Genomic DNA, 12,968 nt, shown 5'->3' on the forward strand with positions numbered 1-12,968 from the left:
TCGTTCTTTTTCTATCAAATAACAAAACTCAACGATTTGCGAAAGGGCATCATCAAAGAATAAGGCAATCAGTAACCATAACAGAACGCGTATGAAAATGGAAGGTGATAGCATTTATGAAATTCCATCATAACTAGCTTGAATTCACAAGTTTAACCCTTCACAACAGTGACAGCAGATCAAAAAAGAAAATCATTTGCATCATTCAATCATGCTTTAAAAGCTCCAGCACAAGGTCAAAATATCCCACGGAAGAATTGGAATTCAAAAGGAAATTCTATGTTTAGCTTCCACCGTATTCTCGGTTTGAGCAGAAGTCATGTCTGATAATTCACAAAAACAGAAAGAATATTAATAGTCGATAGTCCTGAGACATCCATCCTGGAATCAGCAATCCAGGTTCAGAGAGTCTTTGTGGAAATCTCACGGATACAAAGCTGTGTCGCGCATGAAAGGGCCCACGGGTGCAAGGCTGTTCACGTATGGCAAATACTTCACAAAACCATCAGTCCTGGCATCACTTACCCGCTCCATCTTATGTGCTCTTACATGATAAGCAATCACTTTCATCCCAAGAGCAATGATCATTGTGTCATCATTCACAAATGCCAAAGCCCGGCACTGTCCATCTACAAGATGACCCAAAACCTCAGAATGAAGAGGAATTACACGCCTCAGGCTCATGTCCATATTTCCGTAGACCTCAATTGACCATGCGTCATCTTCTTTGTGAGGCAGAAGGTAGCACAACTCCCCCCGCAACTCTGTCAAAGCACCTGTCGGGTTGCTGCTAGGTGGGAGACTGAGAATTCCATACTCTTCCTCCTTACAATCGAAACCCAGAACTGCACCTGATTGGGTTTCCCAAAAGACAAATCCTCTGATGTAGAAACCATCGCCATTAAGAGGCAGAGCATCCAGCTCCAAGCACATAGCTGTGCATACTCTCCAAGAGTTTGTCCTTGAAGAGTATATTTCAAACAGAAGAGCTGCCCTATCTGGTAGAGTGACTGCACAGACAAGCTCATATTGCGCTCCAAATTTGAGTGCATCAGGTTCAAAGGCAAGTGCTATGGCTGTTTCAGGTCCATGATATAAAGTTGGCTTTGGAACCACCCTCCATTCCTTAGTCACGGGGTTGCAAATGTAGTAAGCATTATCTCCAAGGCGGCTTTGGCAGCCAAGTAATCCATTGCAAGAGGTTCGGACATCAATAGATTCAGGCAAGAAACGGAGAGTGGGGCTAGAAACGCCATAAGCAACTGGATTGAATGATATGAAGGAGGGACTCTCGCCAGGAAACTGACAGAAAAGACCAGAAACATGCTTGAAGTGGTTGGTCTGCTTGTGGGAAAAAAAAGGACTGTCTATCCACTTAAGCCACTCTTTAGAAACAGTCTTGAACCTGCATATTGACTTGGCTGGAAGGAAACAAAGAGCATACTGCCTAACAACATCTTCAATTTTTATGTCCTCCTGCTTTACGTGACCAGGAAATTTAGCACAGCTTGCTGAACTCTTGTAAGAACTGGACTTGTATGAATAAGTTGGAATCTGCAAACAAAGAAAAGAACAGTTATGAAAGGATTTGCGAATGAAGATGGAAAAGCTGAATTAATATCTAGTCTCCATAAAACCACCAAAACGACAAGCAATATACAAAAGAAAGCCTTTTTTTTTTGTAACAATTAAGCATAAATGAAGAGACACGTGTCAGGATCAGGAGGGACCACAAGGCTCAAGTAATGTATTATGTAATCATATAAGAGTCTGATTGTTATTGAGGTGTTACCTTGCTTTTCAATTTTTTTTTTAAATTAATTTTTTTATGTTTTTAAATCGTTTTGATGCTAATATTAAAAAAAAATAAAAAAAAAATTAATTTATTTTCAAACAAAAAACATTGAAAAAAGCAATCCACTATCACATTAACAAATACTATCTAAATCTAACATGGAAAGGGAAGCAAGGTTTTACATCACATGAAAGATTACATTGCCCCACATGCATTTCAGAGATTTATATAAAAATTAGTAAACTGATCACATGTCCAATTACTTCTGACAAAAAAAAAAGAAAAAAGAAAAGAAAAGAAAAAGGAATGCTATCACCATCCCTCAAATCGAGGGTCATGACAATGACAATGCACTATTTCAAATAGATACTGAGCCCGAAATACTTGAGTCTGAAGTAAGCTACACTGTTTCTAACTATGTCTCCAAACTAGTTTAAAGGCCTTTTTTATCTCCACCTTCTAGCCAAGGCAGTGTTAACTTTCTTAAGAAAACAGAAACCAATAGAAAAGTGACAAAACAGAAACCACGCAATTGTCATCAAGACATTAACATTACATCTAATAATAAGCTCAACGGAACATACCATGTCACGTGTGCCCTCATCTTCTAACATGACATGGATGGGGTCATCATCAATTTCTTCCATTTGGTATTCCTCCAAATCAGCCATTATCTATGATCAAATGAAGCAGCCAATCAGTTCTACCAAAACGGAAGAAACAAATAACATATACATTCATAAATATAAACGATACCAAAAATATAAGAACTTTTCATTCTTCAATACAAAGAGGGTCTAATTTCATAGGTTTTCGTGTTTTTTCTCATCACAGCCAGACCTTGAGTTAAACATCATCAATAACTTGCTTACGAATTCCAAAACTTCCTTCTGAGTTGAGCATATCAAAAAACAGCAAAATTTTAAAAAATCTTCAAACTTCTCATCCAATAACTGAAAATGGAAACAGTGATGCACTTCAGAAGAACTTCTATTAGCATGCCTTAAATTTAAAATCCCAAATAAGAGTTTAGCAAATCATTGCAAATTTAATTATCCAATATTCTTTTCTGTTACCATCATTTGCTAATGAACGCTTTAAACACCTTTTCCGTGACCCGTTTAAAAAATGAAAAATAATTGAAAGAAAATAAGATCATCACAGTTGATCAGGGATTCTTGATTTTTGTTTCTTAATATAGAATAGAAAGGTGACGGAGAGGCAGCCGACATAACTCCAATTTATTGCCTTTCATCACAACTAAGAAAATTAAAATAAGGAGAAAATGAATTTATCATCTTGAAGTACTATCAAGGAAACAAAATCAGTCAAAAAAGTGAAAAATAACTTCACATACATTCACAAATCATATCAAGAAACTCCTACGAATTATCACATTTGCTTTCTTGAATCCCGAGATTCCTTTCATTGTTCAACTAATCACTTTACAGACACAAATTTCATTTTTTGTCATTTCTTTCCCGTTCACCTGTTTTCATTTCTTTCCCAGAATCCAAACAGATAATAACATACAAAAAACAAAAAATCAAGAAACAAAACCCACCATAAAAACCCTAAAACTCTAAAAAGAAAACCCATAAAAGCAAAAAATCTGCAAAGGAAAGATAAAATAAGAAAAGAACAGAGCAAGTAAAACGCCAAAGAACAGAACTTACCAAGTAAAGTAGTATTACAAAGTCTTTGAAACCCAAAAGAACAGTATTGATTAAACCCTTAATGTGTGTGTATCACACTTTCACATTACACACCAATGAAAAAATAATCATAAACAAAAGAGTCGAACTGATCACAAACCAAAAATACGAAAGAAAAAGTAACGTTTTACGAGGAAAAAAAAAAAAAGAAACAGAGCATCTAGAACAAGAAAGAAGTCGCACACAAACTAGAATCTCAATAAAAGAAAACAGAAATCGATTTCTTTCAAAACCCTAACACGAAACCACACACAAAATGGAAAAAGAGAATCGCATTTTTTTCAAATTGTACACCAATCAAAAACAAGATCACTATAGAAAACGAGAACCAGAAAATAGTTAGTGTAAAATAGTAAAAAAAAAATAAAAAAAAAATAACATGATTTCTTTGAAACACTAAAAAAACCACACACAAAATCTAAAACAAAATTCACGAAAAATCACTAAAAAAATCACAAAACAGAGAAGAGTTGACCTTGGAAGCAAAGATGAATCGAGTTAATATAATTGTGGAAATAACAAAGAGAGAAGGATAGTTTTTACCTTTCAAAACCTTAAAAATGGCGAATTTGATTGCTCGATTGATTTTTATTTGTGTGAGAGAGAGAGCGGGAAGGGAGTGTCTCTGGAAAGGAAAACTGGAAGTTGCCTGGAGTTTGCAGAGAAATTACGTGGTATTTGAGGGTTTATCGAGGGGAAAGAGTCCAATAGACACGTGGAATCTTTTGATTGACTCGAGTCAAGCTCTGGAGGTCGAGGTCGTACCTTGAGCTACAAGTTTTCTAGCGTGGCTTCGGCGAATTTGGATGGCGATAGGCACATAGGTCAACGTGGCTTCGGCCTCGAGATCATGCCACGTCAGGCTATGGTGTGGGGAATATGTGATTGTTTACAAAGCTAAAATAAGTTTCGAGGGGCAACAATATTGCATGTGCTATTATAGTTAAGGGGTTTAACTAACTAGAGAGCATGAATATGGTTGCTTTTACAACTTTTTTTAAATGGTTGATGGTTTAAATTGAAAAATTATTTTGATATGGTGGTATTAGAAATAATTTTTTTAAATAAAAAAAATATTATTTTAATATATTTCAAAATAAAAAATATTTTAAAAAATAATCACTACCACATTCATAAATATTCTTTTCAGATGAACTTATTATTGTATCATTTTATTTGTTATAATAGGCATGCATAGCCCAAGACTTCTTTCATTTTGCAGTCAAAAGAAATGTCGAAATACATTATTGAGTTGTTCTTTTCAAAAAAAAAAAAAAAACTCACATGGAGGCTCTTGGACATGGAAAATTAAATAGAAAGCTAAAACATTTTTAAAAATATCATCGAATGTATATGCCTTTAATTATTGTAGATTGTAATAATGAATTGACAATTTTACTCTTGAAAAACCTCTCAATATACTAGCTTTTTAGGAGTAAAATGGTCTTTTCTTTTAGTTCATTTGTCATTCTTGAATTATTAAGCAAATATCTTTGTCTTTTCATTATTCTTCTACACAATAAAATGCCTTTGTTACTCTTAAAAGCAAATAATCATTTAACTATGGTCTATGGGTTTTTTTTGGGTATTTCACTTTTTTTTTTTCAAAGTTAAGTTGCTATAATAACCAAAAATGCAAAACAACACTAAACTTGGGTCTAAGTTTTAAAAAAAAAAACAAAAATCACTTTTAAAGCTTGACTTTCATGGGCTTAATCATCATCTTAGGGTCAATTTAGTCTTTTATTTAATATTGATAATAATAAAAAAATATTATATATTTTTATATTAAATTTGTTGGGAAATAGACTTTATAAATGATTTTTTTTTCCTGCTTTGTTTAGGGTTATCACGGGCTTGAACAAACATCTATTTTAGGATTGATGCTCAAAATTGCAAGCATCTAATTTTTATCATATAATTAAATAAAAAACATTTTTTAAAAAAGTTATCAAACCCTGCTAAGTTCATGAATTGAGTCGTGTGTGACCGAGGTCATCCAATATATCATCGTCTCAATATTTTTTTAAAAAAATTCTTCTTTATATTTTTATAAGTTGATCCATGCATTTTCCAAGTCATTTGGATTTCATTTTAACCCATTAAATGAGCCTATTCACACTGGTTAGTTCTTATATGGTTTAATTAGAAACTTGTGCTAGGCAAAAAACCAAGTAAAATTCTTTTAAAATTTACCAATTTGTCCGAGTTTAATAGCATTACCAAAAGATCCCTGTACTCTTACCATTAATTTTTATATTTTTTTTATAAAAATAATTCAGCCCGCAGCAGGGCACTAGACAATAAACTGGTGTGATACGAATTTTGATCACCAAAAATTATGTGCTGGAAGCCAGAAATATGGCATGTTGAAGGTAAACAAATCTGAAACACATTTAACTAATTAAAGGTTCCTCTTCGTCATTCTCTTCGCATCTCAACCACTCATGTATTCATATTTAAATTGCATTTCATTACTATATCCGGATAAAAATGATGGAGACAATGAGAATTATGAGATATAGAAGAAATGTCTTTTTATACTTTATTCATTCCAAAAATATTTTAGAGAAGATTTATTTTGTTTTTATCTCCGTCTTTATTATTAAACATGTTTTTGTGTCTTATGTATTTGTATCTTTTATCATATAACATTAACTAAATGCAATTTAAGAAACATTTTGAGCAAGAGTATACTAATTTGAAAATAAAAAGTATACTTAGATTTGAGAATTAAGTTATTTAAAAATTAGTAATGACTATATTGGTGTGCTGCGAATCGGACTGGGTAATTTTTTTTCAACATAAAAGAAATGTTGAGGCAATGTTGGCATGTTTTAAGAAGCAAGAAAATCTCAAGACTCGGGTCATTGACTCAAATTAACTCAATAAGCATGAATAATTTAATAATATAATTAAAAAAGCAACTATAGTAAATAAACCAAACTAAAAATATATATACAATGATCAACTCAAAAAATGAATGTTTGCTAATATTATAAAAATATATTTTTCCAATATTTGATGACAAAACAAAAATTAAATAAGAACGTGATAACTCCGTAGAAAACAATATGAAAAAAATCTCAAATCTCAATTCATAGCGAATAAAATGTTGAAGAACAAAATTAAAATAAATAAAAAGGATAAAAAAACCAACTCGAGTCCACTTGAGTCAGCTTGCTAAATACATGACTTGGTCATAAGACCGAGATAATCTCATAAAAAATAAATTGAATAAACTAACGAAGCTCAAATCTTAAACAACCCAATGTTGTTGGGCAAAAATTAAAAAAAAAATCCAATAAAAAAGCAACAAGAAAAAGAAGAACCAAGTCCTTGCCTATGATCTATTTTGGTCTCTTAACACTTATTTTTTTTAATTAGAAAAATTTTATTCTATTTTGCAATACAATGTATTTTGCAAAACAAGGTACATGAACTTCCTCTTAATGTGAAAATCAGTCCCTAATGTTAGGGGAAAAAAAGATTGGATATTTTTTAAAACTTTAAATTATTTTAAATCAATTAAATTGAATTTTTTTTTTTTTTGCAAAGCCAAGAATTAATCGAGTGACATAACATTTCTTTGACACTTTAAGATCTCTATACAGAAACATAAAAAACAATTAAAAACCAATCGCAAATCAAAGAAATTTTGAAAAATCAAATTAAAACATAAAAAAATTCAGAGATCAAAGTGTAAAAATTCCTAGGAACAAAAAAAAAAAGCATTATTTGAATGAACAATGCTTCTCCTCATGATCTATAGTAAAACAATGAGGGGGCTTAATTGTTTTTTATAATAATTGTCCTTCAAACTTGTTATTTTTTTTTGTTGTTTAACCATATCTAATTATAATTATTAACAAAAATTAAAAGAGATGGTTGTTTTACTATGCATCATATCACAAAATACTATTAATTGTAATAGTGTTTTTTTTTTCTTTAGTTTTTTTAATCTATGTTTTTTTTTAATTTAATCCTTCAATATTTTATTTATTGGAAATTGTACTTCATGATTTCTTTTGATTTACTTTCTATATGATTACCCTAGTCTAATTACTCGGGTTGCGGGCTTAGCAGGTTAGCTCGATTGACTTTTTTTTTGTCTTTTTTTCACTATTATTTTTTTTCAATTTGATCTTTCAACATTGAATTTATTGAGAATTAGACTTCATAATTTGTTTTGATTTGTTTTCTTATAGGGTTATCTTGGTCTCATAACCCGAGTTGATTTGGATCTTTTTTTGTTCTTTTCTTAATGGATTTTTTTTAAAACAATTTTATCTTTCAATATTGGGTTAATTGATAATTGAGCTTCAAATTTATTTTGATTTGTTTTTTATGAGGTTATCATGGTCTTATGACCTGAGTCAGAGATTTAGAAGATTAACCATGGTCGATGCAACATGTTATTATCTCAATATTTTTTTTAAAATGATGTCGTCTTGAATTCTTTTTAATCAAACCATATTTTTACCCGTCATTTGAGTTATTTTTAGATTTGTCAAGTCGACCAGGTTATCTTAAGTCAACCCTCATATGATTTAATTTTTTTTTACTAGAAAAACATCAACAATATCTAAATATTTTTTCACGCTAAGAAAAAATTATCCAACCTGCATGCGAATAATCTAGATATTAGATATTAACTAGAGAGGAGGCAAACACAATTGTAGTCTATTCCTATCAGAACAACAACAAGAAAAATAAAAGAAAGTGAATTGAAAAGCTAACATTTACCAACCGAATTTTTCATGCATAGTTTTGAAACTCGGCCTGGCCCGGTAGGTCGACCCGGGACCGGGTGGAAGAAAAAATAAAGGAAGGAAAAACCTGGTGTGATCCGGTTGACCCGGTAAGACCAGATCAAAAACTCGGTTGCAACCTGTTAAGTTTTTTTTTTTATTAAAACAATGTCATTTTGATTTAAAAAAAATTAACCTGAGCGACCCGATAACCTGGTCAAAACCTGGTGACACGGTACTTGGATTGAGCCAGCTACGGCAGCCGGATCTGAAAACTATAGTACTTTCACGCCACAATCAAAATCCGCAACCCTTCCAATGGAACCCATGACAGAAACACCCAGCCTCCAAAACGCTAAAGAGAAGAGAAAGGACATGTCTAGCGAGTGTGCACTGTGATGACATGCCCACTCACCCATCTAACAAAAGGGCCATGCCCCAAGTGAAAAAAGTCTGGAGGCAGCAGATGAGCCTGAAATAAAAGAAGAGCCGAGCCACGAACAGCAAACATCAACAAATCCTCCTCACCAGCTTTGATGCACCAAAGCCACTTCTATAAGAGGACGGCGCGCCTAGAAGACTACAATGCAAGTGGGAAAAAAGGTCATCAAACCTGAGCTTCACAGACCCTGCTTGTTCAGCCAAACTGGTGAGGAAACGAGCGAGAAGACAATGAATTTTTAAGGTTGAGAGTCCACAATGAAATCAGACACAGGTTACAATGTTTCTCACTGATGAGATTTAGTTTTTTTAGTAAGCCTTATAAGTTTTTTTTTTTTAAATGTCAAATGTATTTTATGTGGGAATATTGTAAAAGCTTACCATGTAAACGAACAAACACTCATTGAAATTGAAATTATCCGCGAAGTGTATTCAATGCTAAGTAGCATAATAAATGTTTATTAACAAGCACCCTTGGAACTTGAAAGGCAAAATCCTTAACTATCTTATTTGTTTTTGTATTAAAACATTTTAAAAAAATTTAAATTTTTTATTTTTTTCTTTACTTTAAATTTATATTTATTTTTTAATGTTTTCAAATTATTTTAATGTGCTGCTGTTTGAAATTTTTTTTGAAAAATAATAGCAATTACACTCTCAAACAGCCCGTGTGTTTGGTGGCCGCATTTTTATACCTAACAGTACCCGCATTTTTAGGTATTTTTATACCTAACAGCAAACGCAACCCAACCGCTCCCTACGGGCTCCAAGTCTAAGGATCCAAATGCAAGTGCCAAGCAATATCAAGAATTTTAAGATGTCATGGTGCAGTTTGGTTTCTTCCTTATTCCAATCACCAGAAAAGCCACTTCTGGAAGTCGAACAGTAATATTCATGTAATTATTCATTTATGAAAACGATAAAAGACAATCAAATCGTTCCCGGAATTTTCAAATCCACACAGAAACCAGGAGAATACAAACCTATTACTAGCACCCCACACAAATATGTCCAAAAGAAAAGAACAAGTCAAAGTTCCAAACCATGATTTAAAGTTATGGCCAAAAAGTACTAGAAATGACGATACAACTTAGACGAGGGGCTACCTATATCTCAACAAGGCTATTCACATAGGGAACCATCCTGGAATAAGTATCCTCTTCAGTGAAGACTTCTGTGAATTCTTTAGTCTTCATGTTATAGGAAATAAGTTTTTTCTCAAACCGCATCACCACCATGTCACCACCTAAAAACAACACAGTTTCTTTATCGTAGGAACGGGGATACAGATCAGGTACTGGAAAGTTTAGAGTTACAGCATGCTTCGCCTGCCATGTTTTTGTACTGCTATTCATCTGCATCGTGTTTGCGTATGCATTGGACAGCTCATTTACGGATAATTTCGAACCTTGCACACAAGCAGTATGAAGCTTCCCATTCACCGCACCTAAGGAACTACATCCATTGTTATAGATGAATGTTGATCGCTCACAAGAGAGATCAAAAGAAAATATCCGACCCATGCTAGAACTCCAATAAACAACACCATTGACATGAACACCTGTCCTCGGAAGGAGTTTCATCTTGCCAAAAGAAATCTCAGCAGAAATTCTCCAAAATCCATCTGTAGATGAATAGATCTCAAATTCAAATCCGTCAAGATCAGATGCAAAAGCAACAACCAGCTTGTATTCAGCAACAAAGTTCAGTAGTGATGGCTCAAAGACTAGCACAACAGCAGGATCAGTCCCATGATTAGCAGTAGGTTCTGGGAGTTTCTTCCATTTTTGGGTAACAGGATTGCAGATGTAGTATGCCTGATATCCAGTGCGACCCTGGCAACAGAGTAGTCCATTGGAAGAACACCTGATATCAACTGGTTCAGGCAAAAACTTCAAAGAAGGGTCTGGAACACCATAGGCCATTCGATTGAGGGAAACAAATGACGGTGTGCCTGATGGGGATTGACAAAAGAAGCCCGATACATCACGGAAAGAATATGACTGGTTGTGGGCAAAGAAAGGAGTCGAGATCTGAAGCTTCCACTCTCGACAGACACCAGTGCATCGATGAAGAGATTTGGCCGGAAGGAAAGGAAGGGCACTCTCCCTGATAATATCTTGTAAATCCATGTGGTTCTTGCTATTCTTGTTTGCAAGGAGCTTACTTGATTTCTTTCCTCGATCCATTTTACCTGCAAACAGAAATTTTAATCCACTTAATGAACCATACAAAACCTCAAATTTTATCAAACACACACATAACAAATCCGTCATGGGCACGTAGGAGCGCACACACAATTCAAATTGGCTTCCGTAAATTTATGATCAACTAGAGGTTACTCAAGTTCACCCAACCATTCCATTCAGAATGACAAAAAAATACGGTTTCAGGTCAAATTTCAAAACACATTTACATCTCAATTGCAAAATCCTGACAATGTAACCCTAGCCTTTTATTCATAGTTCACCAAAAAAAAAAATATCACTCAAAAGTCAAAGCTAAAAAACCCACCAGCAATCGAAAATAGCAATAACAAAGAATTTCAATTTACTCTAAAATATTAAAGCAAACCCCATTAACCATAAAGCGAGAAAAATCCACTAAATCAAAAACCCAGCAAAGAAAAGACTAGAAAATCCAACACAATCGCGATGCTTGCTACTTTAAAAGGCTCTGTTTTGTCACCAACATTTCTTAACAAAAAAAACCTCGAAATCTTCAATTTTCTCTCTCCACATTCTCAGCAACCAAACAGATATTATGCGAGAGAGAAAAACACACAAAACTAATAAGCGCAATCATGATTTGTCTAATTAATAAATGATCATAAAAGTAGTTTAAGAGTGTTGAGAATGATTAATTATGATTCAGTGCAGTAGTGCAGAGAGAAATCGTTACCAGTGTTACAGAGCGTAGAAACTTGTTAGAGGGTTTTTAATTTTTTGTTGGGGGCTATAAAAAAGGTTTGAAAAAGACTACAGCTTTCCTTGGAAGTTGTTGGTGTTTTTTTAGTGTGTTTGGGTAGTTATTGTTTGGTATTCTGCAGCAGGAATAGCACTGTTCTTGATTTGGTTTAGGAGCCAGTAATGGAGTTGGAAAAGACACTTCTTTTTCTTTTTTCTTTTTTCCTTGAGAAACCTCAGTTAGGGTATGTGGTATTGTGGTAGTTTTTATAGTTGTAGTTTAAAAAAAATTGTTTTATAAAATTGTTTTATAAAAAATATTTTTGGTTGAGGTTGGTTTGGTATTTATATAAGTTTGGTTAAAACTGTGGTTGAAATTGACGTTGAACAAAAGGTAGTTTAATGTGTTTGGTTAAGAATACTTTTCAAATTGAGGTTATAAAATAATTTTAAAAAATATATATTAATATTGATGATTTTTAATTTAAATATTGTAGATTTAACTACTCTATTACATTCATGAAATAAATAATACTTTATATAAAATATTTTTTATTGTTCCATTAACTTTCTACAATTCCATCACGTATGAAATACATCCGACAAGAACTACAATTTCGTTGGTTTCTTAAGCGCGCAACAACATCAGGTAAAATATAATCATGAACAAAATTGGAATTGCGATCAAATTCTGCAAATGTTACGTCATCAAACGATCTCCGTCTAATTTATGGAGTGTCATTGAATAATGTTAAACACTAGTTTTTCGAATAAAACACAATTAAAAATAAAAATAAAATTTATTTTATTTTAATGGGTATTCAATGCATTTAGCTTTGAACCAGACCCGGTCCGACAAACAATGGAGAGTGATTCACTCTCCACCACAGAAGAAGCAACATTGTACAGCTTTCAGTGATTCTGTGTTTTCAACGCAAATAATGATAGGACCCATGAACAGTGAATAAAGTTTTATTCGTTACTAAACATTTGTTTTCCGTGGTTTGCTTCAAAGCAGGAGCAACCACGAAAACAACCATGCTAATTAGTTAGAATCCAAAAGTTAAAAAAAAAAAAACCCATTTTTGATTAAGTTAAAAGTTATTCTTAACTGAAAAACTTAAGACATTTATGGACAATAGAAAGTATATAATAGAATATTATTAAGAAAAAGTCAAAGTCTGATGAAACGGTCACAGTATAATGATGATCAAGCAACAACGACATTCAAGTACCTACTTGAAATGGGTGTTATATCTTAATTATGCTAAATTTTTTCTTAATTTGGATTCAAATTCAATATTTTTTTATGCTAAAAAAATCTAGTGGCTCAGATTACTTTCATTGTTAGATGAAATAT

At 32.9% G+C, this 12,968-nt stretch overlaps 2 protein-coding genes across 3 annotated transcripts; both read right to left on the bottom strand.

Annotated features, from left to right (window-relative positions):
• Positions 1-92: 92 nt before the first annotated feature.
• Positions 93-4,001, bottom strand: LOC7473165 (F-box protein At5g49610). Its single transcript, XM_052454687.1, has 3 exons — positions 3,986-4,001; positions 2,380-2,469; positions 93-1,554 (listed from the first exon to the last, which is right to left on the bottom strand). Exons 2-3 carry the CDS (start codon positions 2,464-2,466, stop codon positions 424-426), a joined length of 1,218 nt encoding a protein of 405 aa, XP_052310647.1. The 5' UTR covers positions 2,467-2,469; positions 3,986-4,001; the 3' UTR covers positions 93-423.
• Positions 4,002-9,571: 5,570 nt separating this feature from the next.
• Positions 9,572-11,757, bottom strand: LOC7473164 (F-box protein At5g49610). 2 transcript variants are annotated; one of them, XM_002310183.4, is made up of 2 exons: positions 11,604-11,757; positions 9,572-10,896 (listed from the first exon to the last, which is right to left on the bottom strand). In XM_002310183.4, the coding sequence occupies exon 2, from the start codon at positions 10,889-10,891 to the stop codon at positions 9,809-9,811; it is 1,083 nt and encodes a 360-aa protein (XP_002310219.1). In that variant the 5' UTR covers positions 10,892-10,896; positions 11,604-11,757; the 3' UTR covers positions 9,572-9,808. The 2 variants fall into 2 exon arrangements, with proteins under 2 accessions (XP_002310219.1, XP_024460642.1); XM_024604874.2 differs by lacking the exon at positions 11,604-11,757 and adding an exon at positions 11,365-11,576.
• Positions 11,758-12,968: the final 1,211 nt, after the last annotated feature.

The sequence above is a fragment of the Populus trichocarpa genome, chromosome 7 (genome assembly GCF_000002775.5).
Source record: "Populus trichocarpa isolate Nisqually-1 chromosome 7, P.trichocarpa_v4.1, whole genome shotgun sequence".
NCBI lineage: Eukaryota > Viridiplantae > Streptophyta > Magnoliopsida > Malpighiales > Salicaceae > Populus > Populus trichocarpa.